General features: G+C 42.8%; 1 protein-coding gene across 6 annotated transcripts in view; it reads left to right on the top strand.

Annotated features, from left to right (window-relative positions):
• Positions 1-24651, top strand: part of LOC119974369 (protein unc-13 homolog C-like) — a 532106-nt gene that overhangs the window by 7805 nt on the left and 499650 nt on the right. For all 6 annotated transcript variants that reach the window (XM_038813153.1, XM_038813157.1, XM_038813155.1 and 3 more), the window contains one exon: positions 8135-11453. In XM_038813153.1, the coding sequence (XP_038669081.1) occupies positions 8429-11453 (3025 nt within the window). In that variant the 5' untranslated portion in view covers positions 8135-8428. The remainder of the gene's footprint in view (positions 1-8134; positions 11454-24651) is intronic.

Genomic DNA, 24651 nt, shown 5'->3' with positions numbered 1-24651 from the left:
CTAGAACTAGAAGGCATAGGTTTAAGGTGCGAGGGGAGAGATACAAAAGAGACCAGAGGGGAAATTATTTCACACAGAGGGTGGTGAGCATCTGGAATGAGCTGCCAGAGGTAGTGGTAGAGGCGCATACAATTTTTTTCCTTTAAGAAACAGACAGTTACATGGGCAGTGTGGGTATAGAGGAATATGGGCCAAATGCAGGCAAGTGGGACTAGCTTAGTGATAGAAACTGGGCGGCATGGACAAGCTGGGCCGAAGGGCCTGTTTTCATGCTGTAAACATCTATGTCTCTATGACAAAATGTGCAGGGCTATGGGAAGAAGGTAGAGAAATGGTACTAGGTGAATTGCTCATTCAGAGAGCTGGTGCAGACAAAATGGGCTGAATGGCCTCCTATCCTCAACAATTCTGTCATTCTGTATTGGGCATGCAGCAGAGCTAAGTATGTGAGTGTGAGGTGAGGCTCTGAATGTTTGGTATGAGACATGATTGATAGAGATTGTTGGTAGACAAGTGAAGCGGACGTGATGAATGGAGCACGGTAGTAGGGCATAGTGGCACAGCAAGATGCACTCACTGACCTTGACCACTTGTATGAGGTCATCAGACTTTTTCCTGCATTGCATTCAGGTCCTCAGGGCCAGACTTCTGGCATTGATCACTGCCTTCTGAACACTTGTCTGGTGGGCTTCCTAGCCCCTTGGTAGAAAAGAATCTTTCTCTATCTCTCTCCTCCTGTACACCTCCTGTACCAAGAACTCTAGTACATCATCTGATAACCTTGGGGCACATTCTTTGCCTTGCTGCATCATCTTCTAGTTTTTTTCTGATATGCCACTCTTTTTATAAACAGTTTCACCCCATGCTGTAGCTAAATACATCTTGCCTTTAAGAGATTCAATCTGGCTTTAAGTAGTGCTGACCTTACATGAACTTGGGGGCCCCCCTCACTGAGATGGTCAGTCACTCAATAGAATGTTTGCATGCTGCCTGCATCACTTTGAAATGGGTTAATTGGGCATCACACTCCCTGCGCCTGCACTTTGGGGCCTCTCCAATTAGGTCCCCTTTTCATGTCCTTCCCCTGAAGATTTAATACCCCTTACCACTTAATATCTTAAACCACTTAACTCCCAACTACTGTGCTGGTTCACTGTGTTTAGGATGGTGTGCTGTGGTTATATACCTCCTAGAATTGAAGTTATTTTAAATCAAACAATTTAATTTAGAGGAGTACCAAGTCTCAATTTAGCAGTAAATTGAAAGGCAATAGTACATTTTGATAAAATAGAATTTGGGATTGTAGATTGCATGGTTAATCAGCAACACTTTACGCACAAATTTAAAGTAGCTAATAATTGTTTTACAGCTTTGCTTGTATCGGAAAACAACAAACTGCTATCATACTTCAAAACAAAAGTATAATTAAAATTTTTTTATAGAAAGTTAAATTGCCCCAATTTAACTGCAAAAATAATAAGAATCATATCAGCAATTTAAATGTCTCTCAATGAGACAAGTAAATAAAATTACAGCGCAGTTTAATTTTTTTCCAATTGGTGTCCATTTACATGGTTAGAATAGTGATGAGTGAGTAATTTCAACTTCAGGCATATCTTCATGCACATCAGAGTTTACCCTGTAATAATGTGCTTTATAACTTGGAAGTGAGTTTAAATCCGCTTCCACAAATCTACACAGATACAAATCGTTCATATTGTAATTAAGATTTATGACAGTCCATTTAGCACAGGCTTCGATAATTCACAAAAGAAGTTATAATTTCCATTTAGCTCCTTCAAGATGTTGAAACAACACTAAAATTATATTAACTTAGAAAGAAGATTCTAACATAACTGGGGCTTTTTCATAGCCCTACTACAGGCATTTTCAAGAAAAGCTTCACATATTAAAAATGTTCATTTGAGCTTTTATTTAAAAAAAACTTGTATTGTCTCTTGCATGTTTCATGAGCGGATGGCCCAGCATTAAAAAGGATTGGACTCTTCCCAAAGATTGTAACTTTGATAGCATCACCTGATTTCAAACCCACGTTTTGTTACGAATTTAGTCTGCTCATGCCTGGACTGAAAGTTGTGGCATTATGAGGGAGAACGATCTCTCAAGACCAGTTCTGCAGCAGCGAAGCAGACTTTTACTGCAGCCAGTCATACAGCAGCATTAGTAGCCTAAAGAGGAGTCGAGAATCCATGCAGCACAAGCAGCTCGCAGAAGTGGTTAGCACAGCATTGGAAACTAGTAGTAGAGAGTGTTTTTCAAGACTTGGAAGCATGATCGCCGCGTATGAATATCACAATGTCAAGTACAACCATGACACATTGCTCCACTTTTTATCAAAACACTAATGCCATCATCTTACCATTGACACATTTTCCCACACACAATCATCTGCCTTTCATGCAATTGCACACAATTGCCAGTTAAACAGTTCACTGAAGTGCAACCTCCTATTAGCCTCATCTGGCTCTGAATAAATTTGATTTCAAATGATGTCATGTTCTGGAACTTGAAGGATGCCTTTCAACAAAAGATTTAAAATTTATATTTTTATATACTATTATTGTCAGTTACTTTGACCGTGCTGCAGAAGAACAGGTGCTATTTACACTGGCTCATTAAAGGGGGCTGAATCCTTTGTTAAAATTGATATTGTGGTTGCAGATTCCATTCTAAGGTTAGTGTGCTGCTGTGTAATGAAGAGATCCAACTTGGAGCATTGCATTGTACAGCTGTAAATACTACTGCCCTTTCCTGCAAAGTGTTTTGGGGAGACAGAGATAACTGCAGAGAGATATTGTCCTTTATATCTTTAATACTTGGCTCACAGGGTGATTTAAATAAAAAAGTTGTAACTTTTCTTTACCAAATTCTAAATGCTAGGGGGATTTCCTGTTGTCTCCTATTTTGTCATCAGACCAATTCATATTTTAAGGGAAGCCTTTGTCTTTTGTAGTGTCTTGTGACAGTGCAAACATCCTTTAGTTTTTTTTTTAATAGCTGGTGCTGACCACAAAAATGTGGACTGTAGCTATTGCCGACAATTAGGATTGAGATAGTTTTTACTTATCACAGGTGAAATCGGTTACATCTGGAAAGTACTCAGGTTAGATCATTGGATATTGAGGCTTGATTGAGAACAGAATAAAAGTTAGGTCCATGCTTTTAGAAAGTTCTCCTCCCAAAATTGAACATTGGGAGCTACAAGGGAGGAAACAAGAAAATGAAGACCGCTAAAGTTTCTTTGTAAGAAAATATTTGGAATTAAAAACCTAAGTTAAGTGAAACATAAAAAGTATTTAACACTAGAATCAGTTTTACTTAACAGTGTTTTTAAATGTTTATCTGCGCAGTTGAAAATGTTTACCTTAATCACCCTGCACTCGATGTTTAAATTGCCTTTTTACTGGAACATTCATGTTTGTTTCAGCGTGGAAATGAAAAATAGAAAAATAGCGGACACAACAGATTTGACTGTATTAAGCCTTTAGCATCTGCGTGGTAATTTAAAATTTGAAAATTTGCACTTCACTGAAACTAATCACTTTCTTTTATTTTCTGAAAAAAACAAAATGGATTTAGAATTTCATCCCCTGCCACACTGATTGCCAGAAGTAAAATGCTGTATAACACACCTTTATTGCTAAACCTCCTCTTGTGAGGCTGATCATAACTTGCTTGTTACACAATCTGTCTCACCTGGAGAAATGAAAGCTACACTGCACGGAGAGGCGCTAAGTACTCTATTTAGACCATCACCGAGAAGAGTAGCAACATGCAATTGTGTGACAGATTTCAGTTTAAATAAATGGTATACGATCTTTACAGTTTAACAATTTTGTCTTTAGAAGGCGAGGAGTTTATTGAAATTGATACTAGGGAGCTCAGCAATAAGGTTCCTGAACTTGAAAATGTGAGACACTGGACGGAACCTTACGAGGATCTGGCAGAGTGTCAGGCCCAGACTGTAACTCTTCAGTTGCACGGTCCAGTTTTCTCTCCATATATTGAGCGAGTCGGTGTGGTTTACATCGTCACTCTGGTGGGGCAAGGCCTGATAAAACAGTTCCACAGAGATCAGGACGGCATCTTAAAAATGCGCCCCAACCAGCATGCTATTGTCCCCTTAAAGTCTCCAGCCCCAGCCACAGAGGTATTGAAGGTTTCCCCCGCTACCGCGGACGTATCGTGGATACTCTTCCACCCAGTCTCCCATCTCCCTCCCCCCACACCATCTCCCCCGTCCATGAGACTCCCAATAGGGCCCACCCCTGACACTGTCCCCAACACAGGTTGCCATTGCCAGGTTGGCCTTGGGCCAGGGCATTGCCCAGGCATGTCTGCCCCCCCCCCCCCCCCCCCTCCCACCCACCCCTGCTCCAGAGATCTATGCTTACCTCCGGGGTCCCCTCAACTGAATCTCCTCTGGTCAAATCTGATGGTATGAATATTTAGTGAGGGGCAATCATGTGGGGGAAGGAGGGGCTGTTCATGATATTCAAACACATTAAAATCTATTTAAACGAAAGGGCGTGAACCATGTGACATCGGCAATCATGTGCATGGCTTGTGCGGGCTCCAAATCGTCCCCACTAATTTAGAATGCACTGCTGAAATGGTAGAACTCTCAGAAACACATATTAAATGTTGTTAATTCAGCTCCAACTCACTATTTATTCCATTAGTTCTTCAATTAGTTTCCTCCTAGAATATTCTCGATATTCACAGTTCAAATTAAGTTTTAAACAAAATTACAGAAAATAATTTTCTTTTCAGTCCATTCCTATTGAAAGCAACATGCTATGTAACACGTAATATTATTGACAATCTGTTGTGCACATAAATATAAAACTTACGATAATGCATTCTTCATTTCAACTAAAGAACTTTAATATTCAGTCAACCAAGCCTTTGGTGGAGAGTTTTAGAATAAGCAGCCTATGCAGAGTGAGGCTAAAATGCATTGCATGAAAGGGATGGAGTGAAGACCATAAGACAAAGGAGCAGAATTAGGCCACCTGGCCCAACGGGTTTGCTCCGCCATTCAATCATGGCTGATATTTTCTCATCCCATTCTCCTGCCTTCTCCTCATAACCCCTGATCCCCTTATTGATCAAAAACCTATCTATCTCTGTCTTAAAGACACTCAGTGAATTGGCCTCCACAGCCTTCTGCGGCAAAGAATTCCACAGATTCACCACCCTCTGGCTGAAGAAATTCATCATCATCTCACTTTTAAAGGATCGTCCCTTTAATCTAAGATGGTGCCCTCTGGTTCTAGCTTTTCCTACAAGTGAAAACATCGTCTCCACGTCCACTCTTTCCAGGCCTCGTAGTATCTTGTACGTTTCAATAAGATCCCCTCTCATCCTTCTAAACCCCAAAAAGTATGGACCCATAGTCCTCAAACGTTCCTCATATGACAAGTTCTTCATTCCAGGGATCATTTTCGTGAACCTCCTCTGGACCCTTTCCAAGGCCAGCACATCCTTCCTTAGATATGGGGCCCAAACTGCTCAAAATCTTCCAAATGGGGTCTGACCAGAGCCTGATACAGCCTCAGAAGTACATCCCTGGTCTTGTATTCTAGCCCTCTTGACTTGAATGCTAACATTGCATTTGCCTTCTTAACTGCTGACTGAACCTGCACATTAACCTTAAGAGAATCATGAACAAGGACTCCCAAGTCCCTTTGTGCTTCTGCTTTCCGAAGAATTTCCCCATGTAGAAAATAGTCTCTGCCTAGATTCCCCTTTCCAAAGTGCAACACCTCACACTTTGTCACATTGTATTTGATTTGCCACTTCATTGGACACTCTCCTAGTTGATCAATAAGGGGATCAGGGGTTATGAGGAGAAGGCAGGAGAATGGGGATGAGAAAATATCAGCCATGATTGAATGGCGGAGCAGACTCGTTGGGCCAAGTGGCCTAATTCTGCTCCTTTGTCTTATGGTCTTCACTCCATCCCTTTCATGCAATGCATTTTAGCCTCACTCTGCATAGGCTGCTTATTCTAAAACTCTCCACCAAAGGCTTGGTTGACTGAATATTAAAGTTCTTTAGATGAAATGAAGAATGCATTATCGTAAGTTTTATATTTATGTGCACAACAGATTGTCAATAATATTACGTGTTACATAGCATGTTGCTTTCAATTGGAAGTTCTTCTGCAGCCCCCTTGCTTCCTCAAAACTACCTGTCCCCCCCACAGATCTTTGTATCATCTGCAAACTTAGCAACAGTGCCTTCAGTACCTTCCTCCAGATCATTAATATATATTATAAAAAGTTGTGGTCCCAGCACAGACCCCTGAGGCACACCACTAGTCACCAGCTGCCATCTTGAAAAAGACCCCTTTATCCCATATCCATGCCAGGATCCTACCCTAAACACATGAGCTCTTAACTTACTTCACAGTCTCCTATGCGGCACCTTGTCAAAGGCCTTCTGGAAATATAAATAAATCACGTCCACTGGTTCTCCTTTGTCTAACTTGCTTGTTACCTCCTCAAAGAACTCTAACAGATTTGTCAGACACGACCTCCCTTTGACAAAGCCGTGCTGACTCAGTCCTATTTTACCATGCACTTCCAAGTGCTTCACGATCTCATCTTTAATAACAGACTCTAAAAACTTACCAATGACCGAAGTCAGGCTAACCGGCCTATAATTTCCCGTCTTCTGCCTCCCTCCCTTCTTAAACAATGGTGTTACATTCACCACCTTCCAGTCCTCTGGGACCCTTCCTGCCTCCAGTGATTCCTCAAAGATCATCACTAATGCCTCCACAGCACGGTGGCCTAGTGGTTAGCACAACCGCCTCACGGCGCTGAGGTCCCAGGTTCGATCCCGGCTCTGGGTCACTGTCCGTGTGGAGTTTGCACGTTCTCCCCGTGTCTGCGTGGGTTTCGCCCCCACAACCCAAAAATGTGCAGAGTAGGTGGATTGGCCATGCTAAATTGCCCCTTAATTGGAAAAAATAATTGGCTAATCTAAATTTATTAAAAAAAAAAAAAAAAAAAAACTAATGCCTCCACAATTTCCTCAGCTATCTCTTTTAGGACCCTGGAGTATAGTCCATCCGGTCCAGGTGACTTATCCATCTTCAAACCTTTCAGTTTCCCCAGAACCTTCTCTTTAGTAATGGTCACTGCACTCACCTATGCCCCTGGTTCTCCTGGAGCTCTGGCATCCCACTGGTGTCTTCCACCGTGAAGACTGATGAAAAGTAACTATTCAGTTCGTCTGCCATTTCTTTTGTTTCCTATTATTTCTTCTCCAGCCACATTTTCTAGTGGTCCAATGTCTATTTTTGCCTCTCTCTTATCTTTTATAAATTGAAAAAATCTCTTCCTCTCTTCCTTTATATTACTAGCTAGCTTGCACTCGTACTTCATCTTCTCCCCTTTATTGCTTTTTTAGTTGTCATTTGCTCGCTTTTAAAGGCTTCCCAATCCCTGGTTTCCCACTAATCCTCGCCAATTTGTATGTTTTTTCTTTAGCCTTTATGCTGTCCTTGACATCCCTCGTCAGCCATGGATGCCTTGTCCTCCCCTTAGGATGTTTCCTCCTCCGTGGGATGAATTTCTGTTGTGCCTCCCTAATAACCCCCAAAAATTCCTGCCATTGCTGTTCCACTGTCTTCCCTGCTAGGCTCCTTCTCCAATCAACTCTGGCCAGCTCCTCCCTCATGTCTTTGTAGTTACCCTTATTTAATTGTACTACCATTACATCTCATTGCAGCTTCTCCCTTTCAAACTGCAGGGTAAATATGAAGAGCCATTAATTGAAAAAAAATACAATGCTCCATGCTGAGCATTCCTACCACACGTTGCACATGGATTTGAGCATTTATAATGAGGAATAATCACTGCAATGTACTATTTTTCATATATGTTACATTGCAGTGATTTCACCAGCAGTTTTTTGAGTCAATTGAAGATGTGACCAGGGAAAGTATATTGTTAAACTTGCGTATGTTTATCGTTTAGTAGCTGTAGCACCAACTGATGGTTTGCTGGCATAATATATTGATGTTCGCTTTACATGCATTGAAACAAAAACATTGAAAGTTATGTGCAGTTCAATGCTAATGTCTTCTTTTCTGTAACAGAGGCAGACATGGGATCTCCAACTGGTTTAGTGGCGTTGCCCTTCCCCCAGGACTTTTAGCTGCTTCTGTCAGATACAAACACATTATGATTGCTTTCTGACAATTATCTGCACAAATCTTTCATAGCCTACAAATGCCACCTACCTGCGAAGACATAAAACATACAGCTTGATGCTATTCATGTGGCTTTTGCCGCCAGTTACATACTCGTTTTCTTTTTAGAAGTGTGTAACTGGCTTGACTGCGGCTGCACTGCTATTTGACCAGAATCGGTGATACCTGTTGCCCTTCCCTATGGTTTCTTCCTTTTTGAAGTATCTCCTCCAGGTCTACATTTTGAAACTTTACAAAGGAATGTTCACTAAGAAACCAGCAAATACAACACGGAAAAAAGAGAGCAATCTAGATAAGAAAGTACAAAAGCACCTGCAAGCTAATCCGGCACGAAATCCAAAATTCTCAGCAAACCTGAAAACCACCGTCAAAAGAATAGCAAAGTGTCAATCTGCCCGTAACCTATCTGTTGATGACGAAGAAGGAAAGACAGAATATTCGCTTTCTCCCACGTTGAGTTACAGGGTGGCTATAGCCAACGGGCTGAAAAAAAAAATTAGTTCATCCAATAATGAGAACCTGTGTCCAGAGTTGTGGTCTGTTGATAGCGGTACCTCTGAGTCATTGAATGAAGGAAGTGTTTTGCAGAAAGTGAAGGAACATAAGTCGCACACCATGCCAGTACGGAGAAACCGGAAAAGTGTCAACAGCCTCGCTGCATCGGACGGAAGCTCAGACACTGATCGTACGTTGTTGAGACTCGGTGCGCTGCGCAAGCTCCGCAAGTGGAAGAAAAGCCAAGAGTGCATTTCCTCGGAGACGGAAATGAGTGCGTGGAAAAAATCTCTTGGCTTTCGGAGCAAATCTCTGGACAGAACTGGGCGTCTGCAGCAAAAGGGTGGTCTCGAACCTGCGTTCAGTTCAACTGGCTGCATTAGTCAAACACACGATGTCATGGAAATGATCTTTAAGGAGCTTCAAGGGATAAGCCAAATAGAAACTGAGTTGTGTGAACTACGTGGGCATGTAAATGCTCTGAAAGAGTCCATCGATGAAATTTCCAGTAGTGTGGAAGTGGTGCAAACTGAAATTGAACAATTGCGCTCTGGATTTGTTCAGTCCAGAAGAGAAACCAGAGATATACATGATTATATAAGACAAATTAACTATCAAGGAAGCAATGCAAGTCTAATATTTATTAATGTACCGGAAGAAATGCATAAGAATACAGAAAATATTATTTATGAAATCATAGAGGAGAAGTTAGGGCTGACAGATGCACGAAAAACTGTTCAGATTGAACTTGTTCACAGACTAGGGCAGCAAAGAGACTGTGCCAACGCCAAGCCCCGACCCATTCTTGTATACTTTGACAGTCCCCAAAATAGAGACTTAATTCTTAAAAAATGTTATAAGTTGAAAGGTTCAGGCATTGGAATTTCTACAGAAAATCATCACGACCAAAATGACAGAAAGGAATTTTCACTTCCATCAAAATCACAGACGTATGAAAGTATGAATATGAAATTATCAACCACAGAAGGGGAGACCAGAGGGGATAGGTTGGCATCACCTGAACCTAGCGACAAGGAGTTGGAAGAGGACCACAATAACCGCGGTTTTGAATTGAATTCCAAAACACTTTTTGAGAAAGTGTCGATCGCTTCAAAACTAGGTGCAGAATCTCACAGCCTTGGTAACATTGACCGAACTGTTATTTGCAGCTCATATTCAAACTCGTATTCAAACTCTACACAGTTGTGTTCTGATGCAAGCTTTCACGCATCTCCATATGAAGATACCCAGAAACAGATAGAGCCTTATTACAAGGAAGTGGCACCCTCTTGGCTGCAAAGTGATTACGCAACAGCCAAGCTCAGCCGTTCCGAATCTGATTTTTCTAAACTCTGCCAGTCAATATCTTACTCTGAGGATTTTTCAGATAATCAGTACTTCATCAGAGCTGATGGTGCATCAGTTGTGTCATCTTCAGAAAAGGATATTTGGTTGAGAGGCAAAGAAGAAGCAGCATCCACCTGGGTTAATGATACAGATGACCAGCAGTATGACTATGAGGAACAACCTTACGCAGAGCACAATGAAGTAGAGAACACTGAAACTGCCGATAGTGGCATGAGCAATGGAATAATTTGTGTGTCCGGTGACAGAAGTCACTACAGTGACTCACAATTGTCCTTGCAAGGTGACCTTTCACCCTGGAAAGAATGGCAACATTTAGAACAAGGCACAGACTCTGGTCTAGATACATCGCAGCACGTCTTTACTTCTGAAGTAAATAGCCCATCGGAACAAAATGTCCTGAACTATACAACAGATTTTGATGAAAGTTATCAGGCTGTTGGCCAAGAATACGAGGAAGAAACATATGAGACAACGCTTGACACCTCTGAGTGTTCTGGTTTTGATAGGGAACCTCAAAATCAGTGGGAAAGCGCATATGACCCCTATCAGGATTCGTATTCTAGTGATAATCATCAATATCAAAATAGATATTCACTGAGATGTCGCAGTCAGAGTGAGCTCCCAAGCAATAGTGAATCGATGGAGGTTCCTGCTAAATCCTGGCATAGCCGCTTGAGTATTGATCTCTCTGATACTGGATTCAGCTTCCAGAAATTTGGATCATCGCTTCAACGTGCTAAATCTGCCTTGGAGGTTGTTTGGAATAAAATGGATTCTAGAAGTACACAAAGTCTGAGTGAAGATGGAAAAAGAGACAATTTTATGGGACGCTTCAGGACTTTGTCTCAATCCACAGCTGATGAGTCGTGTGCTACCCTTGATTCTGATGTGTACTATGAGCCTTACTACTACAGAGCTGAGGAAGATGAGGCCAGTGAGCAGACCGGAGAAAATGAAATGGACTATGTTGAGGTAATGGAGGAAGTGCTTGCAAAACTGGAAAACAAAACATTTCCTAAAGCAAGTGATGAACAGATATTATCACTAGAGCCTTCAGAAGAATGTATTGCTCCGGTTCTACATGAAGCCAATTACGAGATTCCTTACGATACTAACAGTGTTGAAGATGATGTCGAGCCGATAGAGCCGACAGCTGACATCCTAGGGGAAGCAGAACAAGATGAAAATCAGTCTACGTCAGAAGATTATGAACATCAGCCAGTTCCAGAGGAGAGTCCCGAAGTTCCAAAGAAAGTCAAAATAAGGCCCACGTTCAAACAAGCCGCTTGCAAAGCATATAGGCAACAAGTAGCAGAAATGGAAGAGAGGATATATTCTGCAGGTATTAATACTAAAATAATAGATATTATGCTAAGACAATATTTGCTGAATTGTAAAGGGGAACCTACCCAAAATCATAAATTAAATATAATGTGCCACATATTGGGTGTTGAATGATGAGTCTCCGATATGGACTCTTCTACTGAGTTAATGAGATCAGATATAGTGATGTAGTAAAGTGGGAGAGGAGGATAGAATCACTTGGGTTGCTTGTGCTGATGGGTTCAGCATCCCATTGGTAGGAGCTACAGAACAGAGTTTCATCTGCATTTCTGACCACAGTTGGCGTGTAGCATGGGAAAGAGTGGGAGAAGCAGATGGAAAGGTAGAGGGGCATGCTGTAAACAAAAAAAAGACCCAAAAATTTAGTTTTTAACCTGTAAAGTGCACAACTAGGATAGCAATGCATTCTGTTATATTGCTAAATCTCGAACCTTTTGGCCTAGTATGTTTCTGAATTACAATGTCATGCACAAATAGCAACTTTTGTTTATCCTGTAAGTTTTCTTTTCCTTTTTGGATTTGATGTACTGTGAAATTGTTTCTGTCATATCTCATGTTGCTAATTGTGTGGCATAATTTACCTTTCTAAAAGATGTAGGCGATAATTGTCACCTTGACCAACGCTAACTCTTGATTATTTTCACTTGCGTTCAAGACAATTTAACATGTTCAATTCCTACACCAGGATTAATAGTTCATCTTTGCAAAAAGTATTGTACTTAGACAAGGGTTTTACTGATTTATGCAGTAGCCAATTAGTTGTGATTAGGTTTCAAATAATTCATGATTTGATGATTCTGGTAAATGTGAGTGCTTCATCTCCTTGCAATTTGTTTCAGATCTGTGTATAAGATTAAAACATGCGCAACTGTTCAATAATTCAAAAACTAATATTCAGACTGATGGTACTCGTACTTTACAGAAGTACATAAAAACAAAAGATTGAGTTTTGAAACAAGTATCTTAATCTGTTTCTCATTTGTGCTAACATATTTGTTTCCTGTCATATTCTTTCCAAATACACCAAAACACCATTGCCCCCCCCCCCCCCCCCCCCCCCCCCCGCCCTTTCCCCCACACTCCCCCCTCCATATTGGTATAGCCAGGTTGTCGTTTATTATCTTGGACATTGATTTGAAAATTAATATTGTGCACTATTATTCACAATATGTCTAATTTTCCAAAATTTCCATCAGTTTGCTGGTAATATTAGTGAGAAAGAGGCTGAATGAAGTATGTTACAAATGTATTTGTAAATTGATTTTACACTTGCAGTACATGGACAATTGTAGCACTGCTTAAAGTTTCAAATTAATATGCTATTAATACCTAATGGCTCAAGAGAAATGGGCAGTTCATAGACCAGTGTTTAGCACAGAGTATGATGAACACAGCAGTTTACTAGGGCTGTGGACAGGGCTTTAAAGTAATAGGTGGGGGTATGGGGGGCGGGTGTTGTTCAAGTGAAGGAAGACTCAGAAATCCAAGGAGAAGGGTTGGGTTGTCGGAACAGTATTGTGACATGGATAATGGCAAGCAGATTTGGACAGGAGGGACAGATTTTAAGAAAAAATATGCATTGGCAAATAAGGTAATTGCAGAGCATAGATGTAAAACAAATGGAATTAAAGTCCTTGACCTGAATGCACAAAACAGCTACGGAAAGATAGATGAATTATTGGACCTAATAGAAGTAAATTATTTAGATCTAATTGTCATTACAGAAACAAGGTTACAGGGTGGTCAAGGTTGGGAAATAAATATCTCAGGGTACACAATATTTCGGACAGACAAAGTGAACAGCAAAGAAAGTGAGGTAACACTTATAATAAGGAATGACATGAAGCAGAATCAGTGCCGTAGAAGTTAGGAATCGCAAGAGTCAGTCAACATAATGGGAGTAAGTTCTAGGCCCCCGAACAATAGTTATACCATTGCACAGTGTGTTCAACAAGAAATTATTGCAGCCTGTAACAAAGGAACTGTAATAATTTTGGGGGACTTTAATCTTCATATGGACTGAGGCAATCTAATTGGCAAGAATGGTCCAGTCGATGAGTTTGTCGAATGTTTTCATGACAATGCCTGGATCAATATGTGGTGAACCCAACTTGGCATAAAGTTATCTTAGATTTGGTATTGTGTAGCAAAGCAGGGGTATTTGGTAATGTCATAGTAAAAAATCCACTGAGAAATAGTGGTCATAATACCATTAAATTCCATGTTAAGTTTGAAAGTGACATATTCCAGTCGTGAACAAAAATCTTTAACATGAGTATAACGGGAGAGTTAGCTAAGATTATTTAGGTAAATAGAACAAAATGTATGGAGGTAAATGAATTTAAAGAAACAATTCAGAATAAACAACAAAAATACATTTAATTGAAAAAACTCAGCAAGAAAGGCCTATCCGTGGTTCACTCGAGGTGTTGCAAGGAGCAAGCCTGAGCATTGGGAGTGTTTTAGGAAATAGCAAAGGGCCACCAAACAATTGATTAAAGAAAAAAGTGAAATATGATGATAAACTAGCCATAAACATAAAAACATATTCATGGAATCCCTACAGTAGAGACAGAGGCCATTCTGACCATCAAGTCTGCACCGAACCTTCGAAAGAGCATCCTACCTAGGCCCACCCTCCCACCTTATCCCTGTAACTCCAGTTAATCTGCACATATTTAAATTGTGGAAGGAAACAAGAGCACCCAGAGGAAACTCACGGAGGGGACAAAAAAACTCCACAAAGTCACCCATGGCCAGAGTCAAACCCGGGTCCCTGGCGCTGTGAGACAGCAGTGCTAACCACTGTGCTACTGGATAAGAGCATTCATAAGTATATTAAAAGGAAGAGAGTAGCTAAAGTAACATTGGTCCCTTAGAAGAAGAGACAGGACAAATGATCATGGGGAACAAGGAAATGGTGGAGGAATTGAAGAAGTATTTTGTGTCTGTCCTCGCAGTAGCAGACACAAATTCCTTACTCACAGTTGACAATAATCTAGTGACTAAAAAGAATGTGGAAATTAAGAATATTAATATCAGTAGAGATAAATTATTAGCAAAACGTAAGGAACTAAAAGCCAACAAATCCCAAGAACATGATAGGCTGCACCTTAGAGGTCTAAGAGATAGCTGCAGAGGTAGTAATCTGCTGACCATGATTTTCCAAAATTCCTTAGATTCAGGAAAGGTCCTATTCGATTGGAAGTTGGCAAATGTTACACCACTTTTCAAGAAAGGAGGAGGGAGAAACCACTGAACTTACAGGCCAGTTTGCCTAATATCCGTTTTTGGGAAAATGCTGCAATCTATTCTTAAAGAAGTCTTAATAGTGCACTGAGGAAAGCTTAGTATGATCAGAACAAGTCAACATGGTTCTACTGAAGGGAAATTCTGTTTGATAAATTTATTCGAGTTTTATGAGGATGTACCTAGTCGGGTAGATAAAGGAGAACCAGTAAATGTTGAATGCATGGTTTCCAAAAGGCATTTGATAAGATGCCGCACTAAGGGTGCATGGAGTTGTGGGTAAATATGTTAGCCTAGATAGAGGATTGGTTAACAGAGAGAAAACATGAGTGGGCATAAATGGTGCTTTTTTAAGTTGGTAGTTAGTGAATCATGGAGTACCGCTAGGATCTGTGTTGGGGTCTCAGCTGTTTGCAATCTATATTAATGGCTTGGATGAAGATACAGAGAGTAATATTTCTTAAGTTTGTTGATGATACCAAACTAGGTGGAAAGGTAAGGTCTGGGGAGGATACAGAGGTCGCAAATAGATATGGACAGCTTAGGTGAGTGAGCAACACAATGGAGTACAATATAGAGAAATTGAAGCTATTCACTTTGGTTGGAAGAATTAAAAAGCAGAATATGTTTTAAAAGGTAAGAAACATGGAAGTGTTGATGTTTGAAGAGACTTGAGTGTGTGGTACAAGGAATGCAGAATGTTAGCATGCAGGTACAGCAAGCAAATAGGAAGGCAAATAACATGTTGGCTTTAATTACAAGGGTTTTGGAGTACAAAAGTAAAGAAATATTGCTATGGGTGTACAGAGTTTTGGTGAGACCACATCTGGAGTACTCGGGTTGATTTTTAGCGACATTGACGCGAAATACCGCGAGGGTAGGGAAGCGAGATTCTCGCTGATTAGATCTTGTTTCCCAATTTTTCCTGGTCCTTGTCGGTGATGTAACTGGGTGGGAATTCAAAGATGATTAAAGGGCTTCCCAGCCAAATGTTCCGTCCTCACTAAATATTCATACCTAACTATTTAAGGACGTGAGGCAGTTGGGGGCGATCCCGCCAGCTGCGCCAAGATAAGTATTACCCTCAGGGGATAGGGCGCAGGTTGACACTGATAGGCTGGTAGTGCCAAACTGTGAGGGGGCAATGCCAAGGACGGGCCCTCTGGGAGATGCATGGCGTATTTCAATCAGAGCCGCATTATGGGAAAATTCCACCCACAATGTACAATTTTAGGTCTCCACATTGAAGAATGGATACACTTGTTTTGGAGGCAGTACAGCTGAGGTTCACTAGATTGGTCCCTGGGATGAGTGGGTGCTGTTCTATAATGAAAGGCTGAGTAAATCGGGCTTACATTCCATGGAGTTTAGAATAATGAAAGGCGATCTCATTGAAACATATAACATTTTGAGGGGGCTTGGTAGGGTGGACACTTGAGAGATTGTTTCCGCTGCTTGGCAAATCTAAAACATGGGGGCGCAGTCTCAAGACAAATGGCTAATCATTTAGGACTGAGATGAGGAGAGATTTTTTCACTCTGAGGCTTCTGAATCTTTGAAATTCTCTGGGCGCAATTTTCCGCACTCACGACGGTGCAGAGAATAGCGGGGGTCGTAAATTTTTATGGCCACGCTAGTCTGACGCCCTCCCGCTATTCCCCCCACGCCCGACTCCCGACACGAATCGCTGCCGCCGTTTTTTTACGGCGAGCAGCGATTCTCAGGTGGCCGATGGGCCGAAGTCCAAGCCCTTTACGGCCGTTTTTACGAACGGTAAACACACCTGGTCTGGCCGTTCGTAAAAACGGCCGTAAAGTTCGGATCTTGGCAACCATGGCACCGATTGGCACGGCAGTACCACGGCCGTGCCAAGGGTGCCATGGGCCCGCGATCGGTGGGCACCGATCGCGGGCAGCGGGTCCGCTTCCCGCGCACTCTTTGTCCTTCCGCCGCCCCACTGTATCCATTCGCGGGGCGGCTGAGGGGCATCCCGGCCCGCGCATGCGCGGGTTTCGCGCAAATGTGCGATGACGTCATCCGCGCATGCGCGGGTTGGAGTCTTCCAATCCGCGCATGCGCGGCTGATGTCATGTGACGCGTCAGCCGTCGCAAACTCTGGCAAGCGGGCTTAACGAAATTCGTTAAGCCCGCGATGCCGGAGTTCACGGCCGCGGCATACCAGAATCGGTTCCCGGTCGGGGGGGGGGGGGGGGGGGGGGGGGGGGGGAGGCTGGCGTCAAACCCGCCCGTTTTTGACGCCAGCCTTACGATTTCTCCCTGTTTGGGAGAATCGCGCCCTCTATTGTTGAATATGTTTAAGCCTGAAATGGACAGGTTTTTGTTTTCTTCAGGGATATGGAGAACGGACAGAAAAATGGAGTTGAAGCCCAAGATCAGCCATGAATGTAATAAATGGTGAAGCAGACTTGATGGACCATGTGGTTTATTCTTGCTCCTATATCTTCGGCATGATTCAGCGGACCAAAATGAAGTCCATTTTTGGACGCGTTTGGCGAGGCGACATTTCAGTTGATTTCCTTGCTGGCAGGAATAGCACCTCACAGATCGCGTGCCATTTTGAATGGCAGCCCCGACCACTGCCCTTTCAGGCCCCTCCTTTCTGGAGCAACCCCTCAAGGCCCCTAGAAAACCCTTTCACCAACCCCCCCCCCCCCCCCCCCCCCCAAACCCTCCAAAGAGCAAGTCCACCCCTGGCCCAACACCTGGCAGTGACAACCTGGCATCTGGTTACCTTGGCAGTGCCAGCCTTGCACCCAGGGTATGCCACACGGGCTCTCTGACAGTGCCATGTTGGCAGTGCCCAGGTGCCAGGGGGAGTGCCAGGGTACTACCCAGCCCTGTTCCCGACCACCCTGGGATCTCTAATGGCCTGAGAGATACTTCCCCAAATTTCCGTCACGCCTGTCAACGTTTGTGGAAACTAATGCTAAATGGTGCCCTGCTGAGGTCTCGCAGGCACGGCCAGTGACTCCCAAGCACCAGGTGAATCTGGTGTCTGGGTATCTAAATGAGTCTAATGGCTCCATTAAACATGCAGATCTGGATCACATCCAGCTTGGATGCAATCCAGATTGTGCCAGGCAGAGCAAGTCGGGTGACTCCTAATCGGCCCGGGGCGGAGCCCGATTTGGGGCTCTCCTGCGATTTACGGGCACAATGTGGTGCCTGAATTGTGCCACTTATGTTGTTATAGCATGATTGTGCCTCAATTATTGTATATATACTGTTGAATTCCATTATATCTCATGTATTATCACTCAGTGTTTGGAAAAGAAAGAACAGCACCATAAGAATTGATAAAATTTAAGTTCAGCTTAATTTCAATTAAAGATTTAATAAAATTCTTAAATTATATTAACAAGTATAACAGGCAGTGATCTCAGGGTCCAAGTCCCATCCATTATTTTCTGCATAACATTATATTTATTTTGGGCTCTAAATTTAAATTCCTGTTGCTTACGTAACAGGAAAAAAAATTGTTGTACTTGGTATATTAATAGAAGCCTGCTGAGCATGGATTGAAACAGTAAGCATGTTGAACCCTATCCATATTTGTGTTCGCCATCTTAAAGTAAATGTCAAAGCATATTGGTGTAATATTTTTCTTTGACTATAGTTTAAAAATGCATTATCTCACTGTGCTAGAACTGGCTGCTTACGGATCTTCACTGGAAGATCCTAAGTGACCAGCCACCACAGTATTCTCTGATTTGCTCAGTGGTGTGTTTGAGTATGATGTAATGCTTCTCGGAGTTTGTTTCTATTTGCACTCGTGCTTTGCTGTACCGGGTATAAAATCATGGCGGCGTTACCTCTTCAGATGCTTTTCACTCCTTTTGCTACGTTATGGAGTCTCGCTATGTACATGGCAAACTGAATGCTTTTCTGATTCATACTCAAAGTAGCATTTCTGCTAGTTTAGAAATGCAATTGCCACCATTACTTAGGAACAGGTGTAGATCATTTTGCACCTCAAGCCAGTTCTGTCATTTTGTTAGATCATCGCTGATCTGTACCTCCAACTCCAGCTAGCTGCGTTTGATCAACTCTTCTTTTTAACCTTACCTAACAAAATATTTTTTGATCTCAATCTTGAAAATTTTGATTGTTTAGGATCCACAATTTTATGGGGTTGAAAATTTCAGGTTTCTACCACTCTGAGTGGAAAAGGGATTCACAAGATCACTCCTGAATACACAGCTGTAATTTTTATGATTGCACCTTTTGCTTGTTTGGTAAATAATCCCTTATCCTAGTTCCTCTCAAGTTATTTGGAGTTGGAATGTTCTGCAGAGCCACCTGATTTATACTGTACTGACGAGGTGGGGCTATGAATGCACCAAATGTAATGACATTTTTGGGATAAAATTGGATAAGTAATGCTGTTTTTATAGGATTGTTCACTAATGATCCTTTAAGCAAGCCTTTTCATGAGTGTCGAGCGTCACAGTTCCTGCCAAATGTTTGACAACACAAAACAAAATGCCACAGTATTGTTTTTATTGTGTACATATACATTAAAATATACTCAGAAAGATACGACTGGTGATAAATTTGCATTTGTCAGCTTCTCGGTTGGAATAAACACCTCTGAATAAAATAGCACCTGGGAAGTTAATGAAAACATCATGACAAATGTGCTATTTAAATACTTCATTACATGGTAAAATACACAAAGGAGAATATCTCAAAAGTTGTGTGTATTATAGGTAAATATAGTTGCATTTATAGTTACTCTAATGAGGTGTTCCTCCAGCTACATCTGTGGAATGTTTGATTAATGTTATATAATCTATATACCAATATTAATCTTCAACTCCAAACCTTGGCTTACAAATACTAAAAACACAATATCCGTACTTGCAGCTTTATGCCTGTTAGCTATATTTTGGCTCATAGTTACCATTCCTCGGAAACAAATGTTCACTCTTCTGGCCTCCACTATTTAGGGTGTATTTCGCAATGGGATAAGGCACAATACCATCTGGAAATGCAGAACAATTAAAATGCTTACGCTGTTTTTCATTCCAGACTTGTGTATCGTCATTTGTACCTTTTTGTAACACTGTGAGCGTATCCCTCCATCAACACCTGAGCTAGCTATTTTGCCAGAAGATCGATTGATGTGCTCCTGCAAGTGAACATTTGTCTGGGAAGGTAAAATTATCTTCTGACTCGCTGGTGTATGCAGGCCAGGAGCACGTGCGGTGAGATTGTACACCTTCAGTACAAGATTTCCCAACCGTGACTGTTAATGTGACAGGAGTACAGAAGCAGAAATTCCGCTCCCTTTATTTCCTCCACAAGTGCCTGATTGATTTTACAAAATCCAATTAACGCCCCTTGGAGTCAACGTAGACCAATTGTGAAACAGCTACTGATATGTTTTTCCTGTCCCAAAGAATCACCATTTGCCATAGAGTCAGGAGAATCAATCTTTTCGGCCCACTGGAAGTGCTTCAGCATTAGTAGGGGTTGGTCTAGAATAATGAGCATCTCCACGATCTTAAGAGGTGCAACATATGCATCCATTGCAAAATGTTTCTTGTTGCGTTGTACATGGAGAATGGATATGTGAGAGTTTCTTGCCCTTTTCAGCATTTCCATTTCCCATTCCTTCTGATGAAGACATCAGAACCATGCAGCCTGGAATGAGATTTTGTGCATCCTGTGTTCCATTTCTCACCTCTATTGCTACCTTCACTGGGCAAGAGGGGGAATTTTCTTCCTGTTGTCCTTTTAATTGTTCCGTAATGAAACTGATTCATGGCGAAAGCTCAGCATTTAAACAAAGTCCTGTTAGGATTTTAGTGTGACTTATGATGAAGAGTTTGCTTCGGTGGACTGCAATAAATGCTTGTTCAAAAGGGTGTTTCAGGAATATCTATTCTGAACTGTGAGCCCCATGGACAATATTTATCGCACAGGCAATTAGAGAAATAAAAAGAAAAATGCTTTGTTTAGAAGGTCACATTTATTGTACAATTGCTTGCAGATTTCAAAGTATCAAAAGTGCGATTAAAAAAAGCCGTAAAAGCAGGAATAAGCCATTTAGCCTCCAGAGCCTGTTCCACTATTCAGTTAGTTTATGGTTGATCTGTATCTTAACTCCCTATATCATCTTTGGTTCCAGAAGCCTTAATACCTTTGCTCAATAAAAACCTGTCAGTTTGTTTTGAAGTGTTCAATTGCCCTTGTTTTGACATCGTTTTTTGGAAGAAAGTTGTAGATCCCACTACCCATTGTTTCAAGGAATACTTATGGACTTGAACAGCCTAGCTATAATTTTAAGGTTACTCCCCCCCACCTCCACCCCCTTGCTCTGGACTCCCCCAGCAGAGGAAATAGCTTTGCACTATCTACCCTATCAGCTCCATTAATAGATGAACAGTTTTAAATGTTCTATGCAGAGGGAATACAAACATGGGGTTAGATTCTATGATTAGCTCACCCAACCATGCTAATAGGCACTTAATTTTTTTTTAAAAATTTAGATTACCCAATTATTTTTTCCAATTAAGGGGCAATTTAGCATGGCCAATCCACCTACTCTGCACATTTTTGGGTTGTGGGGGCGAAACCCACGCAGACACGGGGAGAATGTGCGAACTCCACACAGACAGTGACCCAGAGCCGGGATCGAACCTGGGACCTCAGCGCCGTGAGACGGTTGTGCTAACCACTAGGCCACCGTGCTGCCCTAATAGGCACTTAATTGAGTAAGAGTGGAATGTTTACGTCCATCTGGGAGGAAGGCCCATCTGAGGGAACTGCTGGCCAATATTTGGGGATGCCTCTGATCGGGACAGAGGATCCTCCCCAAAGGTGGTGTTACCCCTTTCCTCCTGACAGTAGCCCATGCATTGGCTACCAACCTTACCCCTGCCTTCCCCTGCCACACATAATATGGTGGAGGAGGCAGAACAAGGATGGGCAGGAAAATGGTGGGCAGGCCACCTGTTTTATTTTACAAGCCCCCGCCTTGATTTACACTGCCAGGAGACCATTAAATCCAATGCTTGGTCTATGCAGCTTGTTCTCGTGACTTAACCCTGTTAACTCCTGTATCATCCTGGTGAATCTGTGTGACACTCCTTATCCTTCCTGTAATATCCTTCCTGAGATTCGGTGGCACGGGGCTGAACGCAGTCAAAATGGGGTCTAACCCGAGCTTCATATAACTGCAGCATAATATATTTCCATTGTATTCCAATCCTCTTAAGATAAATGACGTGATATAATGGTATGCAATGCACCAATTGCTCATTTGGGAGCTTATTGTCATTTAGAAAATATGCTAATCTATTTTTCTTTGGATCAGAGTGGATGACCTCACATTTCCCCACATTGAACTCTATCTATTACTGTTTTTCCCAATATCAATTTCCTTTTGTGACTTTCTATTCCCATGTGCCACCTAACATGGTGTTGTCAGCAAACTTAGAAATATGTTTTTCTGTTCCTTCTTCTGAGTCATTTATAAGTTTACAAGTTCAGTCCCCAATACAAATCATCAGTGGACAACATAAGTCACAGCCTGCCAATTTAAGTTCATACCAATTACTCCTACTCTCTAATGGAGGGGGGGGGGGGGGGGGTACAGACCCTCCCACCAGGATATTTACCTGGAATGTTGGGGGACTTAACGGCCCGTGAATAGATCCAGAGTCTTCGCCCATCTAAGAAGTTTGAAAGCCAACATAGTCTTCCTCCAAGAGTCGCACCTGATGAGGGACCGACTGAGGATAGGGAAAGTCTTGGTGGGACAGACTTGCCATTCCTGCTATGGCAGGAGGGCTAGGAGGGTAGCCATACTGATAAGTAAGAGGACTGTGTTCATGGGGACAAAGACGGTCACGGACCAAGGGTGAACGGTACATCATGGTCAGCTGTGTCCCAGACGGGGCACCGGTGGTCCTGATAAACGTGTACCTCCCAACTGAGACAACATGGAATTTATGAAGCACACCATGGTGGAAATCCCTGACATAGATACGCACCAACTGATCATGGGGGAGGGGGATCTTTAACTCCAATGACGGACAGATCAAATCCCAGAATGGGTAAAGCGGCAGGCATGGCTAGGGAACTGGGAACGTTTGTGGAGCAGATGGGGGCAGTGGACCCATGGCGGTTCCTACACCCTGGTGAGAAGGAATTTTCGTTCTTCTCACCAGTACATAAGGTATACACCTGCATCGACATTTTTGTAGTGGGGTAATCGGTGCTTCCAGAAATAATCAGGGCTGAATACTCCATGATTGTAATCTCCGACCATGCTCCACATTGCATGGATATGAGATTAGAGAGTGGCTGTGTCAAATGCCCCATATGAAGGTGGTATATGGCCCTCTTGAGGGACAAGGTTTTCTGTCAGAAAACATCACATGCCATAGGCAAGTACTTAATGAACAGCCGGAACGGGGAATTCTCACCTTCCACGTTCTGGGAGGCACTGAGGCGGTGATTAGGGGAGAAATTATAACCTACAAGCTTGTAGAGACAGGGAAGAGAGGGCAGCTAGGCAGCAACTGATTGACTCCATTCTGGAGGCCCCGACCGTTGAGTCTCTGGCAGAGAGGAAAAAGCTACAAATGGACTTTAACCTGCTGTCCATCAGGAAGGCAGTGCATCAACTCCGCCAAGCATGGGGCACCTTTTATGAACATGGAGAGAAGGCTAGCGGCCTGCTGGCTCATCACCTGAGAAAGCAGCAGCCACAAGGGAAATAGCCCAGGCAAAAGACTGCAGAGGCAGAATGGTAGCCAAAACAAAAAAGGGTCAACAAAGCATTTGAGGTCTTCTACTGGGGACTGTACACCTCTGAGCCCCCTGACGGTGATGCAGGGATGAAACAGTTCTCCGAGGGACTGGACATGCCAGTCGTGGGGGGCGACAGATGGGGGTGGGGGAGGGATGGAAGCACCAATAGAACTGGGAGAGGTCATGGAGAGCATCAGCTCCATCCAACCCGATGGGCTCGGCGGACTTCTACCAAAACTTTTCACCGGCTTTCGCCCCGCACCTGTGGGAGATGTTCGCAGACTCATTAGCAAGGGGCACTCTGTCTCCAAAGGTATATCACTGATACCCAAAAAAGACAAAGATCCGACGGAATGTGGATCCTACAGACCCATTTCGCTGTTCAACGTGGATGCAAACAAACTCACAAAAATCCTGGCCAGGAGACTAGAAACTGCATACTGGAGGTGGTCACAAAGGACCAGATAGGATTTATCAAGGGGAGACAGCTAACTACGAACATCAGGCGGCTGCTGAACGTGATACTGACCCCATCCAGGGAGAGAACGCCAGATGTAATTATCTCCCTGGACGCAGTAAAAGCCTTCGACAAAGTCGAGTGGAAGTACCTCATTGAGTTCTTGGTGCGGTTTGGGCTCGGAATAGGGTTCACCTCATGTGTGAAACTCCTGTGCAACACTCCCATTGCGAGGGTTTGGACCAACACCACCAGCTCTGAATACTTCCAGCTTCACAGAGGCACACGGCAGTGATGCCCGCTGTTCCCGCTCCTGTTTGCCCTGGCAAATGAACCCCTGGCGATCGCCTGTGAGATACGAGAGGTTGGAAGAATATCCAAAGAGGAAGCAGAGAGCACAGAGTTACACTCTATGCAGATGGTCTACTCCTCTGCATCTCGGACCAGCAAAAAGGCATGAAAGAAATCATGAAGTTTCTGGAAGAGTTTGGAGCCTTCTTGGGCTACAAATTCAGCCTGTGCATCAGTTTTCCCGATGACCCAAGCAGGGGAGGGGCAGAGCTGGAAGGACTCCTATATAAAATAGCCTGAAACAAATTTGGCTACCTGGAGATCCAGATAGCCCACGATTGAACACGGATCCACAAGTGGAATCTGACCTGTCTGGCAGATGAAGTAAAAAAGGACCTACAGAGATGGGATGCAC

This window comes from Scyliorhinus canicula, chromosome 12 (assembly GCF_902713615.1).
Source record: "Scyliorhinus canicula chromosome 12, sScyCan1.1, whole genome shotgun sequence".
NCBI classification, from domain to species: domain Eukaryota; kingdom Metazoa; phylum Chordata; class Chondrichthyes; order Carcharhiniformes; family Scyliorhinidae; genus Scyliorhinus; species Scyliorhinus canicula.
Note: the sequence above shows the minus strand (reverse complement) of the source record. Positions and strands in the feature narration are given on the sequence as shown.